The sequence below is a fragment of the Asterias rubens genome, unplaced genomic scaffold (assembly GCF_902459465.1).
Source record: "Asterias rubens unplaced genomic scaffold, eAstRub1.3, whole genome shotgun sequence".
Classification (NCBI taxonomy): Eukaryota; Metazoa; Echinodermata; class Asteroidea; order Forcipulatida; family Asteriidae; genus Asterias; species Asterias rubens.
Window position 1 is genome coordinate 204,825 of NW_022985696.1, and position 27,838 is coordinate 232,662.

At 38.2% G+C, this 27,838-nt stretch overlaps 1 protein-coding gene across 1 annotated transcript; it reads right to left on the bottom strand.

Annotated features, from left to right (window-relative positions):
- Positions 1-5,665: 5,665 nt before the first annotated feature.
- Positions 5,666-27,838, bottom strand: LOC117305695. Its single transcript, XM_033790561.1, has 11 exons — positions 27,726-27,838; positions 24,910-25,035; positions 18,130-18,267; positions 16,680-16,769; positions 15,816-15,899; positions 15,341-15,464; positions 14,612-14,781; positions 13,193-13,390; positions 12,040-12,156; positions 8,999-9,080; positions 5,666-5,948 (listed from the first exon to the last, which is right to left on the bottom strand). The coding sequence occupies exons 2-11, from the start codon at positions 25,025-25,027 to the stop codon at positions 5,840-5,842; spliced, it is 1,230 nt and encodes a 409-aa protein (XP_033646452.1). The 5' UTR covers positions 25,028-25,035; positions 27,726-27,838; the 3' UTR covers positions 5,666-5,839.

Genomic DNA, 27,838 nt, shown 5'->3' on the forward strand with positions numbered 1-27,838 from the left:
AACTTACCGAGACCGTGGGTAAACTGACCGAGCTGGCCCCCTGAATAGTTTGATAATCACGAAAATCTTATTCTTCCATGACAAAACATTGTCAGCTTCTTCGGGTCTCGGACGAATGGGAGATTTAACCGAGTCGTTGCGTCCACATTGGACTTTCTGGCTCGGTTAAACTGACCTGGTCAATCTTCCTGGGCACCTTTGGCTCAGTTAAACTACCCATTCAAGTCGATTTTCACAAAGCTCTTCCTGACTAATCTTAGGACTTAAAGGACGAGTCCCAAGCCTGCACTGTAGCATGCGGACCTTAAGATTAATCCTAAGTTAAGACGAGTTACTCGTCCTAACTCGAGATAAGACGAGTCCTAACTCTTTGAGCAATCGACCCCTGGGAGGAAAACTTCCTGGGCTGTTCGCATTGGACTTAAAACGGGCAAGTTACCCATTGGCTCGGTTAGTTTACCCAAAAGTCCAATGTGAACAGCCGTCGATTTCACCAAACTCTTCCTAACTTCGGATTAATCTTAAGACTTAGGACGAGTTGAGTCCCGTATCCAAATACGTAGGAAGCATTGAACCCATCCTAAGTTAGGACAGGTTACTCGTCCTAACTCGAGTTAGGATGAGTTTCGTGAAATCGGCTGCAGGGCTTATACTATAACTGTTTTGTGCCAAATTCCCCTAACCAGTTGATACTAAAGGGAAATAATGTTTACTTATAAGAGATGTTAAATTTGCATCGGTGATAAAGAATATTAATTTTGTTTTTTATCCATACACCGATGTGTGTTAGCACTGTATACTCGGTACTTTCCAGAGTCCTGTGAACAAATATCACAGGCATGTTACTCGGGTGGGATTCGAACCCCAGCCCTTGCAATTCTAGAGCAGTGTCTTACCAACTAGACTACCGAGGTTGCACGGTAGCTAGAGGCAGTTCGAATCCTATGTTTTGGCAGCAGCTCCCGCAACGATATAAGGTGTATGGGTAAAAACAGTGCAAATTTACCATATGGCCGAGTGGTTTAAAAAATAAATTGAAAATCTACTCTTTTTATCTATTTTTCTTCTTGTTATGTATATTGTTTCATTTCAAATTACCCTTATTGAGGAAAAAATTAACTTAAATAAAAAGGGCGTCATGGCCGAGTGGTTTGGAGCATAAAATTCAAGTGCTTGTGATTGAAGCCATTATACACTTTCGGTAAAGGAAAAAAAAAAAAAAATCACAGATTTACAAATAATTTACAGGGTTTACAGAAGGTAATGGTGAAAGACTTCTCTTGAAATATTGTTCCATGAAATGCTTTACTTTTTGAGAAAACATTAAAATAATATCAATTCTCGATAGCGAGAATTACGGATTGATTTCAAACACATGACATGATACGGCGAAACGCGCGGAAACAAAAGTAGGTTTCCCCGTTATTTTTTCACGACTCCGATGACAGATTGAGCCTAAATTTTTACAGGTTTGTTATTTTACATAGAAGTTGTGATACAAGAAGTGTGGGGCTTGGACAATACTGTTTACCGAAAGTGTATAATGGCTTTAAGTCATCTGGGCCCAGTTTCATGGCTCTGCATACCGCCGAATTCTGCGCTTACAATCACAATTCTCTGCTTACGTGCAAGCGCCGAGTTTCTGCGCTAGCCTTGTAGGCGTAGAATACCTATAGTAACGCGTAGATTGCCTAGAAAAGCGGAGTACGCACGGGCAGAAGCAAAAATTCACCGCTAACCTGTAAAATACGCTTGCCGTAAACACAGAATTCCTTGCTTCCGTAAGCGCGATTCTGTGCTTTTTTGTGGGAAGGACCTGACCAGGGTGAGCCCCTGGAATGACGTCAAAGCTACTTGAACGTACCGGGGCAAAACCGGGGTCGACCCAGGGAAGCTAAACAAGCGCACCCAATGTGAACACACATTGGTGTAAAAAACCAAAATTAATATTCTGTATCCCCTATGCAAATTTAACATCTGTTACACATGTACCGTGTAGTTATCATTATATTACTATTAAAGGCAACATAAGGCATTATGTAACCCAGTATGTATGTAAGCAGTGGGACAAGAAAGTCATTGAAGACTTATTTAACAGACAGCACAATTTTTTTTTTAAATTGACCCGTTCTTAAAGTGTGTTGTTCTGTTTCCTAGCCAAAAAAGGTGGTTCCTGGTTTGATTGGCAGCATATTGCGCCACAGCACCTTATAAACCATTACATGGTGCTTAAAGGCAGTGGACACTATTGGTAATTACTCAATGTAATTATTAGCATAAAACCTTTCTTGATTACGAGTAATGGGGAGAGGTTGATAGTATAAAACATTGTGAGAAACGGCTCCCTCTGAAGTGCCATAGTTTTTGAGAAAGAAGTAATTTTCCACGAATTTGATTTCGAGACCTCAGATTGAGAATTTGAGGTCTCGAAATCAACCATCTAAACGCGCACAACTTTGTGTGACAAGGGTGTTTTTTCTTTCATTATTATCTCGCAACTTCGAAGATCGATTGAGCTCAAATTTTTACAGGTTTGTCATTTTATGCATATGTTGAGATACACCAACTGTGAAGGCTAGTCTTTGACAATTACCAATAGTGTCCAGTGTCTTTAAGGATTACGTTTCATAATTCAAACATAGTCCCAAACCTTGCAGGAAATACTGTATGTTAAAGCGCCTTGAGCGTCACTGAGTGACGGATATGCGCACTACATGTATGTAAGAAGCCACTATTATTATTTATTATTATTATTGAACATTTGCTTAGCAGAAACTCAATCAGCAAAAAATCCATGAAGTTAACACTGACTAATGCCCCATACATATTTTGCATAGCACACAAATTTGCTAAGCAGTATCCAGTATGTTCTGCTTACTAGCCTTGTGAAACTGGTCCATGGTCTGTAGTACTAGTGCAACATTTAAAATGAAACCTGCTACCCCTCGGAAATTGCTAATCATTCAAATATCACAAAGTCAGTTTAAGGAAATATATTTATATGTCTATCAATAATACAAATGTATTTATTATATAAAAGTGTTATAATCATAAACTATTCCTGCATAGCTTTGCTCCTGTTAAATAGATTTATAAATTTGCCGTGCAAACTACTAAAATTAAGTTAAATGTTAGCATGTATCTGCACATGTGTGATCAGCCAACAGGGCCTATATCACGTGAAAAAAAGAAATTGGCAAAGCTGCAAGATTTACTTCTTTTACTTAAGAAGTAGCAAGGTACCAATAAAAGTATTAACCCAATCTGTGTCTGTATAAGATTCCCACGTGATTTTCTTAATTTAAGCCACAAGTTAGTCAACTGCTGAACCACGCACAAAACGTGTCAACAACTACATCCACAAGAAAATTCTAGTTGTCCATGTATTTAGATATTGAATGTCTAAAAGTTATTCTCGAAGTAAAAAATGGCACAGTTTGGACATTTCTGACATGTCAACAAGTTATCAACTAAATGCACGAAAACAGCAATTTGTAGTTAGACATCTTTTGACACTTCAACCAGTTATCCACAGAATCCACAAACAATGCCTGGATTGTTTGTGGTTTTTCTAGCCATTCTTTGAGATCAAACTGCAAGATGTAGTTTGTTAACTTTTGACATTCAACAAGTTATCAACAAATTCCACTAAAAGTTATCAATGCTTGAACTTGTTGACATTTTCTGGTCATTCTTTGAGATCAAACTGCAAGATGTAGTTTGTTAACTTTTGACGCTTTAAATTGGTTGATCATTAACAAGTCATTCTTTGAGGTATTAAAACTGCAAGATGTATTTTACATTTTCTTAAATCTTCAAGAAATTATCAACTAAATCCACAATAAAATATCCGTGGCATAGTGGATTGCTAGATTCAATCATTCTATGGCAAGGTTCACATTTAAAATCAACAAATCTCTAAAACTACTTCACAATAGAAAGCAGTTCTTCAAAAAAAGAACTACAGAGGAATAAACTACTACAATTGCAATCAATCTACTTAAATATTCATAAATAATCGGCAATCGATTTCAAGAGACTCATATTGGGTATACATTATTATACACATAATGAATGTTTATGAGTGCAATGGTGCGAATATGTTCATGAGTTGAAAGATGGAATGTTCTATTCAACGAGGCGGAGCCGAGTTGAATGGAACATTCCAGCTTTCAACGAATGAACATATTCGCACCATTGCACGAATGAAAAACATTCATTATTTGTTTTATATAACATCCAAGTAGAACTTTGTCATTTTGATTGAAAGAAACAACTTCCAAAACAAACAATTTCAACTGTAGAAGCCGAATGCTAGTAATTTTACTATGCTTTCTTGCAGTAACACCTGCTGCGTTACCAAAGACACGCGCACGCAGTGATGTTTTTACTCAGCTTTTTCGTTCCATCCGAAAAGTACCATTGCACGCTGCCAGCGTGCAATGGTACTTTTCGGATGGAACGAAAAAGCACGGCGAGTGACTCAGCGTGCAATGGTACTTTTATTTGCTATCACGTGACGGACAATCCTCCAATCAAATGGCAAGGATCTGCTTGGGTGTTATATAAAATGTTCTATTCAACGAGGCGGAGCCGAGTTGAATGGAACATTCCAGCTTTCAACGAATGAACATTTTCGCACCATTGCACGAATGAAAAACATTCATTATTTGTTTTATATAACATCCAAGTAGATCTTTGTCATTTTGATTGAAAGATACAACTTTCAAAACAAACAAAGCGTAGGCCTACAATTTTTAATTGTAGAAGCCGAATGCTAGTAATGTTACTAATATGCCTTGCAGTAACACTGCTGCGTTACCAAAGACACGCGCACGCAGTGATGTTTTTACTCAGCTTTTTCGTTCCATCCGAAAAGTACCATTGCACGCTGGCAGCGTGCAATGGTACTTTTCGGATGGAACGAAAAAGCACGGTGAGTGACTCAGCGTGTATTGGTACTTTTATTTGCTATCACGTGACGGACAATCCTCCAATCAAATGGCAAGGATCTGCTTGGGTGTTATATAATGGTTTTTATATAACTGACATATAGATCCTTGTCATTTGATTGGTGGAACTTACTTCACATGACATTCACTATTACTCCCATCCGCACCGGCGATCAAAAAGACCTATTCGCCCATGGGGAATAGCCTTTCCCATTCAACAGTTAGGATCATCCTTGTTCCCAATGTTTTTGAGCAGAACAGCGTCGCCGCGCCGCTGCTTCGCCTCGTGAAATGAAACAGTCCAAATTTTACCTTGCAATAATATTCCTCCCATTCCACAAATTAAAGCCAGTCAGTATTTGGATACTAACTACCCAAGGCAGCTGAGATTCACTGCTTCCATTAAAGACACTGGACACTATTGGTAAATGTCAAAGACCAATCTTCTTACTTGGTTGTATCTCAACTCATGCATAAAATAACAAACCTGTGAAAATTTGAGCTCAATCGGTCGTCAAAGTTGCGAGATAATAATGAAAGAAAAAACACCCTTGTCACACGAAGTTGTGTGCTTTCAGATGCTTGATTTCGAGAAAATCTAATTCTGAGGTATCGAAATCAAATTCATGGAAAATGACTTCTTTCTTGAAAACTATGTCACTTCAGAGGGAGCCGTTTCTCACATTGTTTTATACTACCAACCTCTCCCCATTACTCGTTACCAAGTATGGTTTTACGCTAATAATTATTCTGAGTAATTACCAATAGTGTCCAGTGCCTTTAATGTAGCTTTCATGTAATATGGACATTAGAGGGGTTTTAAAAATACCTCAGTGAGGTGAAAGCCTCTGTTTATTTCTCACCAAATCCTTTACACCCCACAACCCTTAAAGCTTAGTATCAGCTGCTGACGATGTACCATTGGCTAAGTGGTACCCAGTCGCATTGTCGTTTCCTTCCTCTTGCTGCTTGATCTTTGGAGAGCCCTTTATTTTCCTGAACAAAACAAAAAAACCAAGAGAGGTGAGTTGGGAAAAAAGAGCAGGGGCCGATTTCACAAAGAGTTAGGACTAGTCCTAGGAGATATAAAACGTATGGCTAGTCCTAAGTTCTCGAGATGAAATCCACCCCAGGAGAAATAAAATTAGTTATTGAAAAGCTCAGGTGAACAATTTAAGGTGTGGGCCTACATATTATTAGAAAAAATCTAAAATACCCCAATAAAAGTGGTAATGAAAAATTTAACAATTTAAGGTATAGGCCTATATGCTATTAGAAAAAGAGTCAATTTTTTTTTATGCTATTTAAAAAGAGCAGGAAAAATAAAATTAGTTATTGAAAAGCTCAGATGAACAATTTAAGGTATAGGCCTATATAATATTAGAACAAATCCAAAATACCCCTATAAAAGTGGTAACGGAAAATTTAACAATTTAAGGTATAGGCCTATATGCTATTAGAAAAAGTGCCAAATGCTACTTTAAAAAGAGCAGGAGAAATGAAATTAGTTATTGCAAAGGTGAGGTGAACAATTTAAGGTATATGTCTAATATGCCGTTAGAAAAAAATTCAAAAAATTCAGAAAATTCAAAAAATCCCTATTTAACAATAGGCCTAACATGCTACTACAAAAAAATTCAAAATATGTATCCCTAGAAAAGTGTAACGGAAAATTTAACAATTAAGGTATTAATTACAAATTCAAAACATCTCTATAAAAAGGGTAACAGAACATTTAACAATAAAATTAACTACAAATGGGTTATAATGAATACATAAAAGGATTGGCATAAAAATTCATCTGTGTTAGTAAATTGATACAACTAGTGTGTTTATCACAAAACTTGCAGTTAAATACAATCCCAAAATATGGTTATAATAATAATTATCATAGTTGTACAATCCATTTACATGTACATATGTAGCGCCCAATCCATTTTAGAAACGCTCCCAGGCGCTTTACATTAAAGTCACCTGGAAGTGGTATTTTTTCAAAATAAAGCTTTTGACACTAATATGTGTTTTGATGAGTGGAATGTGAATAAACAGTTAACTAAGTTTTTAAAAAATCAGTTCTTATGTTATTTACAAATTTAAGAGTAGACCCCAACCCGAGAGGGCACTGCTCGTGACGTCAATCGAGGCAGACTTTGTCTGTAATGCGTAGAGTAAACACAATTGCAAAGTACATATACGGACCAAGTCGTGAGTTTGTACGTTTCAAAAAAAGATTTTTTTTGTTTTTTTCCGGCAATGCCGACCAGGTGTATTGCTGCTGAATGCAGAAAAACACTTTTTGAAACGTACCAACTTACGACTTGGACGTACATGTACTTTGCACGTGTGTTTACTTTACGCATTGCAGGCAAAGTCTGCCTCGATTGACGTCACAAAAGGGGTAGGCGGAGTCAGCCCCCCAAACAACTTTATATATTTTTTAAACATATAAATCGTGACAAACAATTACTAAAAAAATTGTTTATTGTTCGTAAGCATATACTCTTATGTTTGAAAGAAAAAAAAATTATATTTCCAGGTGACTTTAAGAAAAACATTTAACCACAACAAATAAAATTGTGAAAAAAAGCTAAAACTAGATCAATAAAAAATACATCAAGCTATACAATTCAATCTGGTAAAAGGGAAAAATGCTGTGCAACAAAAATGATGCAAAATACCGTTACATTTTTGGACAAGTACATACATGGAAAATGGCAATGAAAATGCAAGAGCAATGAGCAAGAAAAGGTTAGAGGACATGAAATGCATTTTCTGCTGGGATTTTTAGGTGAAAAGTCCTAAAGGAAAAAGAGAGTCATGTATAAAAGATGTTATAATAACATAGGTATTTATACAGTGCCTTTAACACAGATCAAAGTGCTAAACAATGAATAAAACAAGAACAAGCAAAGAAAGAAAGATGAACAAAACAGCAAAGGATTAATGACGAGGCTGACTGGAAAAAAAAAGTAGATTTAAATTTGGCGCTACCTACATGTAATTGGATTGTTTGTTAAATTTGCATTGGGAATAAAAAACTATTAATGTTGGGTTGTACCCACACACTGATGTGTTTTAGCACTGTAGGGTTCCAACTGCCTCTAGCTACCGGGCAATAAGCCTTGTTGAGATATGGCAGACACATTGCAATAAGCACTCTGAGGTTTGGGTAAATTTGTGTGTATACACCCAAACCAAACGGTACACTCTTGTTATGGTCGCCATACCTCAAAAAGCCCTATCTCTGTAGTCTAAGTCTAGTTGGTAAGACACTGCTCTAGAATTGCAAGGTCGTTGGTTCGAATCCCAACTCAAGTAATATGCCTGAGATATTTTTTTTCCACAATGACTCGGGAAAGTAGTGAGTATAAAGTGATGGAACACATCGGTGTATGGGTACACCACGGGAGAAGACTGGTCTTTGACAATTACCAATAGTGTCCAGTGTCTCAAAAAGGATTTGGGTACTTTTTCAAAATGTCCATAGATTTACATTAAACGTACAGGGTTTGAAGATAATGATAGTGGAAAGCTTCCCTTCAAATATTACTTACTGAGGTGCTGTAGTTTTTGAGAAATGAGTAAAACAATGTCATGAAAATACGTTTGTAAATGATTAAAATAATTTTCGTCTCATGAGACGAAAATTATTTTCATGACATTATTTTACTCATTTCCCAAAAACTACAGCACCTCAGTAAGTAATATTTTCTGGGAAGCTTTCTACCATCATTATCTTCAAACTGTGTAAGTTTAGTGTAAATCTGTGGACATTGTGTTTTTTGTCCTACAAAAAGTACATACACCCTTTAAAGGGCTACAAGAAGAAGATATATCAGATGTAAATGAACTCAGGAGAGCTGAAGGTGGGAATTGAAATTCCTCTTAATACAGTCTAGATTGTAGGATGGAGGGAAACATGCACAAGGCAAGGAGGTCCAAAGAGATGCAGTACGTGGAATAAAGCTGTTGGAATGGCTCTTTATTCAACATCTCAGTAATGTTTGGGTGAGAAGAAGCAGAAAGCTTGGTTTGAGTTATGTTACCTTTCTTTTTTATAGATGACGACAATGGAAACAAAAATCACAAGGCAGACGCATAATCCGACCACAATCCCCATGATTATTCCTAAAGTGAACGAAAAAATCAACAGCGAAAACATTGTTTTAAAAAAAACGACCAGTAATAATTCCAATTCAATTCAATTCAATTCAATTCAATTCAAGTAAATTTTCTGTACAATTAAAAAAAAAACGGGACAATAGTTTTAATATTATGTAAGTTTTGCATCTTTTCTTTCTACCCTTTTACAGATATGTATTCAGCACTGTTTACTGAAGTATTTGCCTGTAAGCTTTTTCAACAGAACTCGGCTTAAAGGCAGTGGACACTATTGGTAATTGTCAAAGACTAGCCTTCACAGTTGGTGTATCTCAACATATGCATAAAAAAACAAACCTGTGAAAATTTGAGCTCAATTGGTTATCAAAGTTGCGAGATAATAATAAAAGAAGAAAACACCCTTGTCTCACGAAGTTGTGTTCGTTTAGATGGTTGATTTCGATAGGTCTCGAAATCAAATTTGTGGAAAATTACTTCTTTCTCCAAAACTATGGCACTTCAGAGGAAGCTGTTTCTCACAATGTTTTATACCACCAACCTCTCCCCATTACTCGTCACCAAGAAAGGTTTTATGCTAATAATTATTTTGAGTAATTACCAATAGTGTCCACTGCCTTTAACATGCCTACTCATGGAAAGTACTGAGTAAACAGTGCTTAAAGGAAAAGTAAACGTTTGGTAATTACTCAAATAACTTATAAACTGACTTGGTAACACTAACAGGCATTGGAGAGCTGTTGATAGTATAAAACATTGTGAGAAACAACTCCCTCTGAAGTAACATAGTTTTTGAGAAAGAGGTAGTTTCTCGCTCAAATAATAAAAGACTTCTAGCTACAATAATAAAAGACTTCTAGCTAGAAGTCTTTTATTCTTATCTGAAAGCACACACACTCGTCCAACGAGGGTGTTTTTTCTTTCATCATTTTCTCGCAACTTCGATGACCAATTGAGCCCATATTTTCACAGGCTTATTATTTTATGGTTATGATGGGATACACCAATTGAGAAGACTGGTCTTTGACAATTACCAAACATGTACCTTCCCTTTAACTAATACACAATGGTGTATGGGGTAAAACAAAATTGACAATCGTTCAAAGACTTTTTGCAAGTCAAGTTGACAAAGATATTACAGTAAAAAGGAGAGATTATGAACGCATTGAATTAAAAATAGTGAACACAAAAATGTCTTTTTAAAAGTATGAAAAATTCATATAAAAATATACAAAATTCAAAAGTACTGTCATTTCAATCCATCTTCTAAACAGAGAAGTGCATTTAAATTACAGGGGAAAAAAACATATATTAATATACAAAAGGCAAGAGAGAAAGAATAAATAGTATTCAAAAGGCAATAGAAAATATCATGAAAGGAAATAAAAAATATATTATATCAAACAAAATATATATATAATGAATAGGGTAGATGGCCTTAGCTTTCGATCCAAACCGGACCTTCTTCAGAGGCATAAAACAAGTACAGACAAATACATATCCATTTATAGAAAAAGAGAAGGGAGAGGGGTTAAGGGAAGGATCCAGAAAGAAGCGGGAAAATAACAGCCAATCAAAGTTTCTATTTCAGAAACAATATTGGTGGCTATGAACCAATAGGAGTAAAGTGGCGAGGACAAAGGATGTTTAGTATGAAAGGGTGGATTGCTGGACCATCAAACAAACAAAATATATATATATACATAATATTCAAAATGCAAGAGAATATATTCATAATATTCAAAAGGCAATGGAAAAATATACATAACATTCAAAACCCAATAGAAAATAAACATAATAATCAAAAGGCAATGGAAAATCTATACTTAATATTAAAAAGGCACCAGAAAATATATTCAAACAGCAATGGAAAATATACATAACATTCCAAAGGCAAGAGAAAATGTAAATATTATGCAACAGGTACATGTAGGAGATCTGTAGGAGATCTGTAAAACAAAACAATGAATTCTAAAGACATCAAACCTGAAAGAGTACAACACAATAAAAGTCAACTTTTGTTTGATTGTTTTCCCAAATGTCATGAGACAAAAAACCTTAAAAAGAAAAACCACAAAACAATGTTTTGACAAAATCGAACTGGTGCCTAATGCAAGTGCTTTCAGCAGAAGCAACATTTTTGCACTGACCAACAAAATGATATATATTAACACCCAAGCAGATCCTTGCTATTTGATTGGAGGATTGTCCGTCATGTGTTAGCAAATAAAAGTACTATTGCACGCTACGTCACTCAGCGTGCATTTTTCATTCCATCCGAAAAGTGCTATTGCACGCTGAGCAGCAGCAGTGTTACTACAAGGTACATAGCATTCAGCAACTGCGTAACTCAAAATAGCTGTACAGAACGCACATTGTCAAACAGGCCGACCCAAAAGAAACGGGTGTAATTTCACAATTAGAAATTGTAGGCCTACGCTTTGTTTATTTTGAAAGTTGTGTCCTCCAATCAAAATGACAAAGATCTACTTGGATATAGGATTTGAGGCACTGCATGGTGAGGTATCAATATATATTTGGTTTGCAGTAACACCATGTGTGTATCTACTTGCCAGGTAGAGTTGTTCTTAGAGAACTGTCTTGCTTTATTCTACTGCCGCGGAGTAGATAAAGCAAGACAGTAAAATAAAGCAAGACAGTTCAAGCAAGGCAGTTCAGAACAACTCTACCTGGCAAGTAGATACACACATGGTGTTACCGCAAACCAAATATATATCTACTTGGATGTTATATAAAAGAAATAATGAATGTTTTCATTCGTGCAATAGTGCAAATAGCGTCATTCGTTGAAAGATGATATGATCCATTCAACTTGGCTCTGCCTCATTGAATAGAACATTCCATCTTTCAACTCATGAACATATTCGCACCATTGCACTCATCAAAATTCACTATTTGTTTAATATTAAAGGCGCTATTTGTTTCATTGTTTCTTGACTAGACTTACTCATAAAGGAGGCTTCTTCAGCTGTTGATGTCCCTGTAGCACCTTTAAGGAAAACAGCATGAGCTTCGATTCGGTTGGATTCATCCAACTTATTCCGACTCGATGGATCAGGAATTTCTGCAAGAAACAAAATCATTCATTGTAAAGGAATGTAAGTGTGATTCTTGCCTAAATGGAGCAACAAATTATCCTGTTTGGGATCTAATAAAGGTTATTGTATTGTATTGTATTGTATTGTATTGTATTGTACAAAACAGGAGAGGTCAACAAGTTCACTTTTTGGTAATGATAGTCCATGTCTTCACAGTCTTATACATACAGTCATATATCAGAAACACCAGAGTGTGAATTCGGTGCTCTTAACCGCTCGGCCACGACACTTCCACAAACACTTACCAGGCCAGGTGAGGTCATCAGACAGCATGCTTATTGTTCCCTAGACACGCCTTGCCTCTTATGGTGATAGGGCCTTCTCTAATCTTGCCCCCCCCCCCAGCCTCTGGAACTCTCTGCCTCAAAGTCTAAGAGATACACAGGACATTTCTCACTTCCACAACTCCCTTAAAACACATCTTTCCATAATGGCCTTTGAACACACCTGAGATTTCTTCTATTGACCTGGACCGGCGCCTTTGAATGTTTATACAGAGAAAGTGGGTGCCTTACAAATGCTGTGTTTTATTTCTGTGGGGTGTTGTGGCTAAGTGGATAAGAGCACCCAACTCAAGCTCTGATGCTTCTGTTCGGCAGAGTGTGGGTTTGAATCTCAGTCAGAACACTTGTGTCCCTGAGCAAGACACTTAACTATAATTGCTTCTCTCCACCCAGGGGTAAATGGGTACCTGTGAGGGCAGAGATGGTTCTTGTGATTGGTTTAGCCAAGTACGCGCATATATTGCGCACAAGCTGTATATTCCCCAGGGAGCTGAGATGGTTTAAGGAATGATTTAAGGCCCAGTGACCGGGGGTAATAATGTCGGAAGCACTATATAAAATCCGTTTTTTATTGGAGTCGCCTGAAACACAAGGCCTGAAGGCCACTTCAAGGTGTGGGCTACAATTATATTTTCCAGAGGCCGTTGCCACCTACTCCTAGGGCTGAAACAGGGTTACCCCTTTCACAGTCCATACGAATGTTATTATTAACTCTTACCCAAGCATGTTGGGTAATCACCCTCCAGAAGCAACTCGCTGTTTTCCTTTCCCAAGACACACGTCAGCGTTTCTTCCCTGTCCAGCCTGTAACCATCTAAGCATCCAAACGTCGTCTCGATACCGTACCACAGAGCTCCTCGATCCTTCACAAACCCATAAGACGGATCTTTAGGTTTGGCACAGCGGGCAAGATCAACTGAGGAAAGCCGGGGGGAGGAAAAAAATGAAGTGAATGAGATGAACGAGGTTTTACGTATTTTTTATAAATTTTTATAAATACTTGTCACACCAAGAAAATTATTTGTATGTTCTTTTTAGCATGATTAATCAAATATTGAAATGCATTGATTTGAAATTTATTTAATTCTTAAGGTAGTCCAGATCATTTTCATGCAAAATATTTAACATTGTTTATTTAATTATTTATTATTATTTTTATTATTTTTTTTTTTTTTCTCAGTGTTTAGCGTGTAGGATTTGAACCCACAACCTTGTAACTGCAAGTCCTGCAGTCTAACCACTGGACCATGGTGACCATTGCCCATCGCAAATGGTGAACAGTGCCTTTTGATTCGGTGATTTGGACCACAAAAACTGTTTGTCATGATATAATATGGTTCAGAAGATATTTTTCAAAGTAGGAAATAATGGTTCACACAAACACTTCTCAAAGGTATGCGGTTTTACTTTGTGAACTATCACGGTCCTTCATTTGGTAGAGTCAACCATTCAGTTGCACAAAATAGTGGACCTGGGGCCAATTCCAAAATGCAATAAATCCATCGCAAGACAAATTGTCAATTACCATTATACACATATTGACTGGCAATGAGGTAACTAGTGTACGTCTATTCCCCGGAGGGACTTTGAGTGGCCAGAAGAGCGACCTACGAGGGAAATAGGCCCCTCTTCTGGTCACTCACAGGCCCGAGGGGGAATAGACATACACTAGTTACCGAAGTATGCCAGTCAATATGTGTTTTATAACACAGCTCGGTCTTAATTGTCAAATAAGAGATGAAATCTGGAAAAGAAAGGAAGTTTTGTAGTTGCTGTTCACGGTTCAAGTCAAGAGAGGGCGCTGTAACCGGGCACTATTTTCAAAGACTAGTGCCCGCTCGGGTACTACACTAGTTCCCGCAAAGCACGCGCGCACGATCACTCGACTATATTAGTTCATCCCACGTGACCGTGTTTCAGCCAACCAGAATACAGAACAAGCAAGAGATGCGTTATAAAGTAATTTGTATTGTGACATCACACTTAACTTAGCAACTTGATTGATTTGCAGTTAAAATCAATCTCAGCTATTTATGAAACCGGCCCGAGGGTTAGTTACAGAAGTAAAAGGAAAACCAAAAAACTTCTCTGGTAAAATCGTCAGCTCTATGGGTGACATCAACTACACCGTACTCACTGTCGTAAATAGAGGATGTCCAGAACCATGTTGTCTTGCCACCACAAACTTCAGCCTGGTTGCCACCGCAGTGCAACATACAGTTGGTGTCGCTTACTTTACCCCAGGAAGAGTAATCCGTTCCATTTCTCCCGCAGTAGCAGCCGGTGTTTTCCCTTAACCCGGCGTATCTGAGACAAAAAGAGTGGACACATTCGATGCTTTTATTTAGGCACTGGACACTGTTGGTAATTACTCAATAAACAAGGGTTCCTTTCACACGATGATGTAGCCCACGTCCTTGTTCAAAACTTCCGCTAGTGTAAGATTTTGTTGTAGGTCCGGACCACCGACAAAATGTAGCAATGTTGGACAAGCTTTGACAAGAGACCCTGGTCACTCCAAAAATTATTGTCCTTTCACACAAGGTGCATTTTGTAAAATCTCACAACCGTGCTACAATTTAGCAAGGGACCCTTGCTAAATTGCTCTCGTGTGAAAGGGGCTTTGGCCGGTAATCTGATTTTACAAAGGGTTTTTTGCTCTTAAAGATAAAATTTAGTGCTTAAGCAGCTCTATGAAATTGGGCCAAGGTTACTAGGCATTTTTCGCTTACACAGCTAGCCAAGATATTCAGCGCTTGCACAGTAAGCAGAGAATGGTGATTGTAAGCCCAGACTTAGGCGGTAAGCAGAACCACGAAAATCGGGCCCCGATGTCCGATATACTAGACCGCTTCATTCAACTCACCTCATGCCTTTATCATAGCAGAATTGAAGACACTTGCGAATGGTCATGTCATCGCTAGTCAATGATGCATCACTGAGGACACTCCCTACTGTCCTATCCAGGTAACATCCTAGATAACCTGGCACTGTAACGGCAAGAAAGAAGAAAACAAAGATTGGAAGTCAAGTTAACTCACACTCGGGCCGAGAACCGACAGGACACTGGTGCCTATGAACTAGGTTAGTTTAAATAACCTCTATTCATAAATATCTCAGACAGTTTCGCTGTTTCGATTGGTGTTTAAACGGTTGATATGACAGTTGTTTTCGGGTATGTTGAGATGATGCATACTACTACGCACATATTGCGTCGATGCCCTCGATTTACCAAGAAAAAAATACCTTGGTGCCCTTGCTCTTTCAAAAACGAAGCATACAGGATTGGTTATAAGATTTTAAAACAACTAAAAAATATTAATAATCTTAAGATGACTTACGGAAGCAGCTTGCTCCAGCCGTTTCTCCGTCTCTACAAGTTTTATCAGCTACCTTAAACTTGCATTCTTGTAGAGTGGCTTCATCTATGAGAAAAGAAACAAGTACAAATACGGTTATAATTAAGGAAAGCTTTCGCATTTCTTTTAAATACATGTAAAGATGAAGTGAGGTGTTATTATTAAATCCCACAAGACTGTTTCCATCAATTTCACCATGCTATTCCTAACTTAGGGTTAATCTTAGGACTTAGGACAAGTTAAGTTCCATGTCCATGGACGTTAGGACGTATTGGACCCATCCTAAGTTAGGACGAGTTACTCATTCTTAACTCAATCCTAGCGTTTCATGAAATCGGCTGCTGGACTTGTCCAGTCATACTGGCCGATGCTAAAAACACAGCTTTTGGCCTTGCGATCCAGTGTCAATTTCAAGTAAATATGTAGATCAATCTTAGCGCCTTGTGAAATCGACCCCAGTTGTTATCATTTTCCTTGTTTCTGCCAGCTTGTTCACTGGTTCCTACTTTGGAATTCCCATTCAAAAAGGGCCTATGTGATTTGAACAATCAGTGGTTTACGTGTAGAGCAGTCGTGGCAAGCAATCCACTAGTCAGCCGGACAAGTTGGATAGAATTTTGAAAGGTCCTTGGCTGTTTTAATTGCCATTTGACAAGCAGACCACCGTTAAGGGGGAACGCTGTGAATAACTTGCCAGTGATACTCTAGGAATAATAATTGTACAGGGGCATTTTCTTTACGCAAGTAGGCCATCATACTGCCTTAAGTGCAATTTCAATGGTATATGATCTACCTGAGAAGTAACTCGACAAACTCCTACAAGGAGAAATAAACAGTATCACCTACCTCCATTACAGTCAAATTTCTGTATTGATCTGTTGTTAGTTCCGCTACCGTAGTAAGCTTCTACCATCGCAAATGCAGCACCAGGGAGTCCTGTAGTGTAAAGATATTGGAAACATTGACTGGTGAATCAGAACACTGCCCATCGTTCAGTCATAAGGCAACATAAAAAGAATTGTTGATCGTCCCCACCCGACCGTTCAAAACACCCCCCCGACCCCCTTATTTTTTTTCTTTTCTATTTTAATCATAAAAAACAACCTTTTCAGCTGATATTTTTTCCAAAATGTACAGGTTTGAAAAGATGTTTAAAGAAGGTTGTTACTCATGTTGGCAAAGCAAGAACAATTCTTCAAATATTTACTTGGGCTACACTGTGCTTAGTTGTTTGAAAAAGTTTACAGAAAATGTCATCTAGGAGTTAAATTTGTTTGACAAAACTATTGAACACATCAGAAACACACAAACCCTCTGTTATATAGTGATTGTGATGATTTCTTTATTCTTGATTTCATATTTGACAAGTCAACAAAACTTCCACTGGCATGACATCCTTCCATTCTAAACCCACCTAGCACCCACTTTCCCAAGCACCCAGTACCTATTTATCCCAGTACCCAAACTATTAACCATGCATACATGTGTACCTAATTGTCTACAAACCACTAATCCCAGTGATCCCAGTTCCTGTGGCATACAACCTTCCGTTCTAAACCCACCCAGCACCCAGTACCCATTTATCCCAGCACCCATCACCCAAACTATTAACCATACCTACCTAGTTGTCTACAGACCACTCCTGTATCCCTGTGATCCCAGTTCCTGTGGCAAACAACCTTCTGTTCTAAACTCACCCAGCACCCAGTACCCATTTATCCCAGCACCCATCACCCAAACTATTAATCATACCTACCTAGTTGTCTACAGACCACTCCTGTATCCCTGTGATCCCAGTTCCTGTGGCATACAACCTTCCGTTCTAAACTCACCCAGCACCCAGTACCCATTTATCCCAGCACCCATCACCCAAACTATTAACCATACCTACCTAGTTGTCTACAGACCACTCCTGTATCCCTGTGATCCCAGTTCCTGTGGCATACAACCTTCCGTTCTAAACTCACCCAGCACCCAGTACCCATTTATCCCAGCACCCATTACTCAAACTATTCACCATACCTACCTAGTTGTCTACAGACCACTCCTGTATCCCTCTGATCCCAGTTCCTGTGGCATACAACCTTCCGTTCTAAACTCACCCAGCACCCAGTACCAATTTATCCCAGCACCCATCACCCAAACTATTAACCATACCTACCTAGTTGTCTACAGACCACTCCTGTATCCCTCTGATCCCAGTTCCTGTGGCATACAACCTTCCGTTCTAAACTCACCCAGCACCCAGTACCCATTTATCCCAGCACCCATCACCCAAACTATTAACCATACCTACCTAGTTGTCTACAGACCACTCCTGTATCCCTCTGATCCCAGTTCCTGTGGCATACATCTTTCCATTCTCCATTATCTAATACTTCAATACGTCCTTCATTAATACCTGTGGTGTTGGGGGGACTGCCGGCAAGACGAACTGCAGAAATAAAACAAGAATATAACATTGATGACAATAACAACTACATGCAGGTCGCAAGCTGTACTACGCACATGTTTGGCTTCTTACGAAAAGTTTTGTTTCATTTAATTTTTAAGAGTGATAACCAAGAATAATACATTCCCTTTAAGACTGGGTTACCACTCTTTTATAAACCATTTATAAATACCTCAGCCAGTTTCGCTATTCCTATTGGTGGAGAGCACGTCACGAGGGGGTGTTTAAACGGTTGATATGACCAGCTGGACTCTGTTTATAACCGGTTGTTTTGGGATACTATGGGCTAGTCTTGGTGCAAGACGTTTCTTGTTAGGGGCAATGAGGGCGCTGTCAGTGAGTTGGCCGCGCTGTGTGTGAAAGGTGGCAGTGCGATAAAAGCACTCACCTTCAGCTCAGGCCTTTATCACATGGCAAAGGCCCTGCCGGTTTTAAACGGCCCATTAAGAACTCGTCACTACCCTTTTATTTCCCTATTCATAAAAAATTCTGATTTTTTTTCACACTGTTTGTGAAAGGAAATTCTGGTCCAGTAAACATTTTAAAATTTTGTAATTTTACGCCAAATTTGAGCTCTGCCACTACCAGCACATTTCTTCTTATTCAAGTCCAATATGCATTTTTAAAACTTCTCAAATATGAACCGGGGGCGGGGAAGCTGGTATGCTAGTCCTGCAACAAGTTTTAATAAAAACAAGTTAAATATTTTGTAACAGATTAGTCATTCTGATTCAAACCCACACTCTGCTGATCAGAAACACCAGAGTTTGAATTCGCTGCTCTTAACCGGTGCTCTCAAAGGCGCAATTTAAACCTCCCTGCCTGCCCACGTAATGCGTAACACATGTAAAGGAACCCAGTGCACTTATCCACAAGAGATGGGGTTTGCCCCGGTGTTCCTGGCTACGGCTGCTGTATGCGCCGTAGCACCATGTAGACCCTTATAAGGTGCTACATAATTAGGTCTCAGAATTCATCACTGCAATAACCTAGCTTTCTGAAAGTTAGATTAAGATACTCAGCACCTTGAGTACCTTGTTTGGTAGAAACACGCGCTATAAAAGATTCAATATTATTATTATTTCATTTTATTATTATTATTATTATTATTATTATTATTATAAGGGTAGTCAGTCGGCTCAATGCCAGTGTACAAAACCTGAGTACCATCAAGTCTAAAGATAATGAAGATGTACTGGTAGCGGACATCCGGTTTGGAGTAAATCATAAACCAGGGCTCGAATTTTATGCTGGACCGCAGGCCCGAGGCCAGTGATTTTAGCTTCGGTCCAGTAAACTTTATGCTGAACAAGTCCGGCGGTCTTGTGGTTTTTTTATGCATACTAATAGAGTTACTATTACAAATAATTATATGAAATATATTATCTTTCATTAAAAAATGTATTTCAATCTCATTTAGAATAAAAGTTTTTGTTTTACTTGTCGTCAAATCAGTGTTCTGAGCACGCTTGCGGAACGTCAATCCGTCCTTTTTTCACGTGCATCAGGCTGCATACAAGTTTTCCATTCAGTTTACTCATGCCCACACCTTGTACATCTAGTCTCAAACCATTTATGTTTATGCACCCGGGGAGTGAGCGAGCGGGTTGAGGGAGTGATGTGTTGGTACCCGGCGCGGCAACGTCAATCCGTCCTTTTTTCACGTGCATCAGGCTGCATACAAGTTTTCCATTCAGTTTACTCATGCCCACACCTTGTACATCTAGTCTCAAACCATTTATGTTTATGCACCCGGGGAGTGAGCGAGCGGGTTGAGGGAGTGATGTGTTGGTACCCGGCGCGGCGGCACACCTTAGTACAGCGATGTTTGTTTACCACTGACCATGTGTAAAGTCTGTTACCTTACAAAGGAGTGTTGAATTTGCATTAAGAAGGTCTGGTTGCAATATATGTTGCATAGATTAAAAGTAAGGTCTTGTTGCCAAACGTCTTGCTTAGTATGGCTACCAACAGTGATGAGCTTCTGACTACTGCTGTCAAATTTTTTGGTCAATCTTTTTTTATGACGATCTTTTTATGAATGTTGCACGTTGCAGTGTTTTGTTGGTGATTTGCCTGTCAAATCGGAATTTTTTTTGTTGAGGCGGCGAGAATGACGTGAAGTAGGTATATGGAACTTTATTGATTGGGTTTCACAGCAAAAAAAAAGCCTCCTAAGGGATGAAAAAGGCCTGCTGTTCTATCGTGTTAACTTTTTTTTTTTCCTAATAAAATTTTGGTCTTGTAAAAAATCTTCTGGTCCAGTAAAATTCTGAGCAACAAGCCCTGCGGTCTTGTGGATTTTTTCCCCAAATTCGAGCCCTGTACCGTTATAAGCCGAAATATTATTTCACTGGTCAGCAGCTGGTACATGTCCTTCATTAATACCTCAGACAGTTTCGCTATTCCTTTGGTGGAGAGCGCATCACTTGGGTGTGTATAAACCTTTGTTTATGACCAGTAAAAAGTGTTGAAACATAGGATAGGTGTGACACGCGAGCTTGCACCTGTATAGGACAGTTTCTTCATTCCTATTGGTCGAGAGCAATGGATGAAACAGTTGTGCCACATCACGCGATACGCGCGACGCGCACAGCATTCCCTTATAAGGAGTTGTTTACCCGAGGTCCTTACCATTTCATAGCTGGAGTGGTGTTGTGGTGAATCATTGAACAATTATTATTTTTGCATTTATTTTACTCTTTGACCAAAAAGTGTTGATGTTTTTTGACCGAAATGGTATTTATGAATGGGAATCAAAGTGTGTTGAATCGGTTTTCAACGAGTGGTTTAAACCCGCCGAGGCCTGGTTCTTTATAATTTACCTCGACTTCGTCTCGGTAAAATTATCCAGAACCACACCTCGTTGGGTTTAACCCACTGTGTTGTGTAGTTGAAAACCTCTTCACCACACATTGATTCCCTTATTAATGAAGGAATCCATGGTCGATTCAGTCATGATGAACTCATTTCCCCCAAAATGTAGAGTCTTCATGAACATGGTTGGACGACCGCGGGAGTGGGGGAGGATGCACACTTTATTTGTCTAAGTTCTGCAAGCCCGTGTGTGATAATGAATTTACTTCCAAAATTGATAATGCGAATAGTAGGAAGTTTTTAAAATATGTAGAACTGAGCCAGATATGAAGCGTTTAATGTTGCCTACCTTTGGCCATTGGGCCATCACAGACTAGCCCTAAAAAAAAATTTATAATTTATATTTTGTAACGCATTTTTTTTTCTATAATTTCACACACAAAATTAACGCAAATTTAATATCAACAGAAAACCACCATGCAAGTTCAATGCACAAAAAGGGCTACATTCATGAAGTACTAGAAAACATTTTTGTTGTTTCAATCTTTAATCTTTGAATCTGTTTGATCGATCCATAGCAACATAAACTGTGGGCCTACATGTACATGTACATGTACATTTAATTTCTGGTAATTATTCTGCATTGTGTACAATGTATACAAAAAAGTAGGGGGATATCCGTAAACCAGTGTCTTAGCCAGGAATTTGGAAAGTGGGAGTGCAAACTGAAAAAGTGGGAGTGCAAACTGAAAAAGTGGGAGTGCAACCTAAAATCACTACAAAAACACGAGCGCGCAGCGCCAAGTCTGTCTCACCCAACTTCGAGTGATTGTTTTATGGTTGCGTCGTTGAAATTTTGATTCAAAAAGAAGAAGGACATCTGGTAAAACCAAATCTAATTTTACTTTTAAACTGTTCAACAACAACAAAATAGTAAAAGAAGTTCAGTAATTTTCACTGAAATTATTAGACAGCACGGCTTCACCCAAGCCGTGCATCAAATTTTTGCCCGTGTTTTCAGCCCAACAGGCCGTGCTAACACGGCGTGCACGGCTCGCTAGCTAACACGTTGCCGTAAACTAATATCAACACACAAATCATGCATTATTGGCTCGATACACTAGCTTGTGCATGGGGGGAAATCCTATGAAAGGAGTTGGGTACTTTTTCTAAATGTCCACAGATTTATATTAAAAACTAACAGGGTTTGAAGATAATGATAGTGGAAAACTTCCCTTCAATTATATACTAACTAAGGTTCTGTAGTTTTTGAGATATGGGTAAGACAAGCCACACAAACAATTTTGTCTCATAGAGACCAAAATTATTTTATCATGTAACCCATTAACCAGTTATGCTATCATACCATAAGCATAGCATACAAAACTGGTTTTAAAATTATATACGTTTTTACATGCTAAGACTGAGATGGAAATTATTTGTTTTACTCATTTCTCAAAAACTGCAGCACCTCATTAAGTAAAATTTCAAGGGAAGCTTTCTACTATGATCATCTTCAAACTGTGTAAGTTTAATGTAAATCTGTGGACATTGTGTTTTGTGTTAGGAAAACGTACAGTACTTTTTGTAGGACAAAAAATATACAATGTCCCCAGCTTTACATTAAATACTTACACAGTTTGAAGATAATGATAGTAGAAAGCTTCCCTGAAAAATATTACTTGCTGAGGTGCTGTAGTTTTTGAGAACTGAGTAAAACAATGTCATGAAAATAATTTTTATCTCAGCGTTCATGAGACAAAATTACTTTAACATGTAAAAACGTATTTTCATGATATTGTTTTACTCATTTCTCAGAAACTACATACCTCAGCAACTATTATTTTAAGGTATGCTTTCTACTATCATTATCTTCAAATGGTGTAAGTTTAATGTAAATCTGTGGACGTTATGTTTTGGGTCACAAAAAGTACCTAAATCCTTTAAAGCCATTGGACCCTTTCGGTTCAGAAAAAAAAAAAAAAGTTCACAGATTTACAAAATAACTAACAGGGTTTACAGAAGGCAATGGTGAAAGACTTCTCTTGAAATATTATTCCATGAAATGCTTTACTTTATGAGAAAACAGCAAAACAATATAAATTCTCGTTAACGAGAATTACGGATTTATTTTAAACACATGCCATGACACGGCGAAACGCGCGGAAACAAGGGTGGGTTTTTCCGTTGTTTTCTCCCGACTCCGATGACCGATTGAGCCTAAATTTTCACAGGTTTGTTATTTGATATAGAAGTTGTGGTACACAAAGTGTGGGCCTTGGACAACACTGTTTACCGAAAGTGTCCAATGGCTTTAAAAGAAGTTGTGAGAGAATAATGAAAAAACGCCCTTGTTGCTGATGATGCGTGTCAAGAACAGACCAAAACAAAGCTAATTTTTCAGTACCTTATGGGGACCACGGACACACAAAAAAGATGGATACAAAAATGACTTCATAATGGAAATTGTGTGCAATGTCTATGGGAAACAGGATGTGACACGCTCTGCTGACTTCTATTCAACCATAGTGAAAGTAAACCACTCAAGTCTGTACATCACAGAGAATAGACATGCATGAGTTGACTGCTCAGTTATCATAGTTGTTATACAGGCAGTGGACACTAATGGTAATTACTCAAAATAATTATTTAATAGCATAAAACCTTACTTGGTATCGAGTAATAAGGAGAGAGGTTGGTAGTATAAAACATTGTGAGAAACGGCTCCCTCTGAAGTGACGTAGTTTTCGAGTAAGAAGTTATTTTCCACGGATTTGATTTCGAGACCTCAGGTTTAGAATTTGAGGTCTAGAAATCAAGCATCTGAAAGCGCACAACTCCGTGTGACAAGGGTGTTTTTTCTTTCATTATTATCTCGCAACTCCAACAACCGGTTAAGCTAAAAATTTACACAGGTTTGTTATTTTATGCATTGATTAGATACATGTACACCAAGTAAGAAGACTGGTCTTTGACAATTACCAATAGTGTCCAGTGTCTTTAAAGCACCTGCAGCAATAGGGTTTATTCTATCTAAAGGTAATAGGATGAGTAACTGTCCTTATACCCCGTTCACTAAGCACTGTCAAAATCAAGCAATTTGGCGAATTGAAGACTCCGCCCAACTTTACTGCTGCTACGTAAAGAGTATTTCTGACTCGATGCCACTACGATTACTGTTGATTACACCAAGACAATTGACGACCAAGCAATTTTCTACTTCGAAATTGGTTGCCAACGGTGCTGTGTTTTTATTACGACCACAGAGATACTACACGCTGCTTGTATGATAATTGCGTTCCCACTACGCCCCGCTTAGTGTTTGCCACGACCCGGCTACGCTTATTTTAAACATGATCAAAATAAGCGTGGGGAGAGCATGCAGCTTCCCGACCAAGGAGATCCCACCCCGACCAAACCACGATTGATCCGCACTTGGCCACGCTCTCGGCCATTTTGCAATCAGAGTATTATTCAGGATGGGTTCGGAGCTTCCTAATGTCTATGGACATGGATCTTAACTCATCCTAAGTCATAAGATCAAATATTACCTAATTTCGCATTTGGAGTTTATCGCTCAGTAAGCAATTTATTCATTTTTGTATTGGCATCGTCGCATTGCAAAATTTGTAATAAGTTTTTCACTATTCTCTCGTGACCCAGATGGCCGATCGATCTCGAACTTCTACGGTTTGTCAGTTCATACATATATTGGATTACATAAAGTGCTAAACACTGCCAGCAACTCTTTTGCTAGCAAAACCAATTCTGTAATAATCCTTTAAAATAAAGAGATTTGCAACTTACCCGACTGTCGACTTGATGTAGCTGCTACTACAGCTAGCAATAGTGGAAAGAACACGGCAAGTTCAATTGAACAACCCATAATATTCAGCCTCTTGGGATAACTATGGTGATATGACATCAACTGATCTGGGAGCAAATAGAAAATAAGCAGGAAGTTTAGGTAGGGTTCATAGAGTTATATATACGAACTAGAGGGCGCACTGGCCTATATACGCGCTCCGGCATGCGCGCAGGCGGCCATTTTCTAAGTTGACAAAACTGGCATCTCACAGCGTGTGTTTGTGCAGCCATTTTGTAAGTTGAACAAACAGCACCGCGTGAGCATTCAATAAAAAAAAACTCAAACGTGTATTTCATATTCAACGCGTGTGCAGAATGACACGCTTGTCATCTTGCGGTCCTGTGGCGTTTGTGCACGAAGCATCACTCGTGCGCCCTCTAGTTCTTATATATAACTCTATGGTAGGGTTATTGTTTGGATTTTGTTCACGTGGCTTGAATTGAAGATAAAATTCAAAAAGATCACTCGGGGTGCTAGGACTGCAAACAATCCCCTCTTACAGTATAATGTTCCAAACTTTGACGTCACTTGATTGAATACAACTTATTGATTTTTTTACAATCAATCGATCACTAAAAAACAATATCAGGAATTCAAAATTTGGTCACGTTGTACTTTTATCAAATGGTTTAACCGTTTCAGTGTTTACCTTTTAAATGTTCAACGCTACTTTCAACATTTTAGTCGTCACCTTTTGTCTTTGTAGGCCTGACTTGTTTATTAGTCTTCGAATTTCGGACTGCAGAACGTTGTGTGTTGTTTATTAACTTTGAAGTGGTTGAACATTGAATTTGAAAGGTTTAACGCGAATAGCAAAATATTGAGAGAGGGCATGCGTGCGCAAATCGGCACGACAACATACATTGTTATACCTCGGCAACAAACTGTGAAGTTTGATTGGTCGAGAACCAATCATGTGACGCGCATCAAAAACGCATGATACATGGCTCGACTGGCCGGGTAACATGAAAAGTGATGTACACCGGTGTACATCACCTTGATCGTTCCCGGCGTTGGTCGATTTCCAGCACTGTGTACGAAACAACCGCGGGTTCAAGGGAATTGTTTCTTGTTCGTCTGCTTATTAAACAATGAATAGTCCATCGTAATAATGTTTGAAGATGACAACATAACTTCGAGAAGAGGAATAACAATTATATAAAGGTTTAACAAAACAATTGTTGCATGTTGTGACTGGGGTCCATGGGTTTTGTACACCCTCGAGGGAAAATGGCACCCACAGCTTCGCCTCGGGTTCCATTTTCCCCCTCCAGTGTACAAAACGGCATGGACCCCGTCACAGCGTGCAACAATTGTATAATGTACACTGCAATAGTAAATGACCCATCTGCCCACCCATAACGCATTGCGATTCTGAAATGTGATAAACCTTATTAAAAAATTAATACTGTCACTGATAATGCAGTTTCCTCTTTTAGACTTACAAGCTTTTAACTAGCACGAGACATGACAAGAAAAACATATTATTAATTTAGTAATTCAATTACACTTACAGGTAGTTTTGTTTTGATTGTGAGGAAACATTTCCATATCCGCCCACCACTTTTTAAGAAATTAAGGGATTTGTTAATATTTTATTTTACGTTTATGTTATCTAAGTATTTATAATTATAATAAAATGAAATAATTATAAAAATAATAAAATAATAATTAATGACAAAAAAAAGTATCAACAATAATATTATTTAACATTATATATAATATTGTTTAATATTATAAATATAATAAAATTGGCCTAAAATTATTTTTAAAAATCTTTAATAACCCTAAACATGTTAAAAAGTAAAACTAAAATTTGTAAAAAAGGTGGAGCCTGATGCAGAATTTAACCTCATTTACTTGATTAAAGCCATTGGACACTTTCGGTAAACAGTATTGTCCAAAGGCCCAAACTTCGTGTATCACAACTTATATTAAAATATTAAACCTGTGAACATTTAGGCTCAATGGGTCATCGGAGAATGACGGGAAACCCACCCTTGTTTCTGCATGTTTCGTCTAGTTGCGATAACGTAACCTTCCTGCCGAGACGGCGTAGGGGGGTTACGTTATCGCAACTGGTTTCGTCGTGTCATGACAGATGTGTAAAAACTATAAATCCGTAACTCTCGCTGTCGAGAATTGATAATTGTTTTAATGTTTTCTCAAAAAGTATTTCATGGAATAATATTTCAAGAGAAGTCTTTCACCATTACCTTCTGTAAACCCTGTGTAAAGTTACTTGTAAATCTGTGAACTTTTGTTTTTTTGTCTGTTCTGAAAGTGTGTTACTGCAAGTGTAATATTAAATAATGGCTTTTAACTAAAATCCCAGATACAAGTACAGTACATGTACTTGGTACTTGGTACTTTAATCCCTGGATAACTTTCCGTATGGCGCCACCACTTTTTCACTCATATTTACAGAAAGGGATATCTCATTGAGGTAAATTAAATACTATATTATTTCATATCGAATGAAAAAGTGGTGGCGCCATACGGAAACTTTTCCTAATCCCTTTACAGCCCATGTGTAACTTCCGTTTGAACAATACCGTCATTGCTGTAAACACGAAGGAATGGCGCACTGCCATCATCTTCGTGCCATTCCATTCCATTGTCAAAAATGTCATTATGTTGTTCCCCAACACATTACATTTTTTTTTCACTCGAGTTTGGCATATTTATGCCTCTTCCCCATTAACATGAACACATAGTTTCACTTCTTAACTCAAGAACCACATTTTATCCTTACCTTTAACGTCAACATTGCTGTTTACATCTCATTTATTTTGGCATAGAACTCTAACATCTCCGACCTTCAGCTCTTTTGAAATAACTGTATCAATTTTATGGCCACACAAAAAC

Bases quoted from the DNA above. Each gene is read 5' to 3' on its own strand.
- LOC117305695 (XM_033790561.1), bottom strand. From the start codon at position 25,027: ATGTCATATCACCATAGTTATCCCAAGAGGCTGAATATTATGGGTTGT. The intron at 15,900-16,679 runs GTAGGTGATACT...CTTTTCTCATAG, and splicing joins GAAATTTGACTGTAATGGAG to ATGAAGCCACTCTACAAGAA. The intron at 14,782-15,340 runs GTGAGTTGAATG...TTTTTGTCTCAG, and splicing joins TGCTATGATAAAGGCATGAG to ATACGCCGGGTTAAGGGAAA.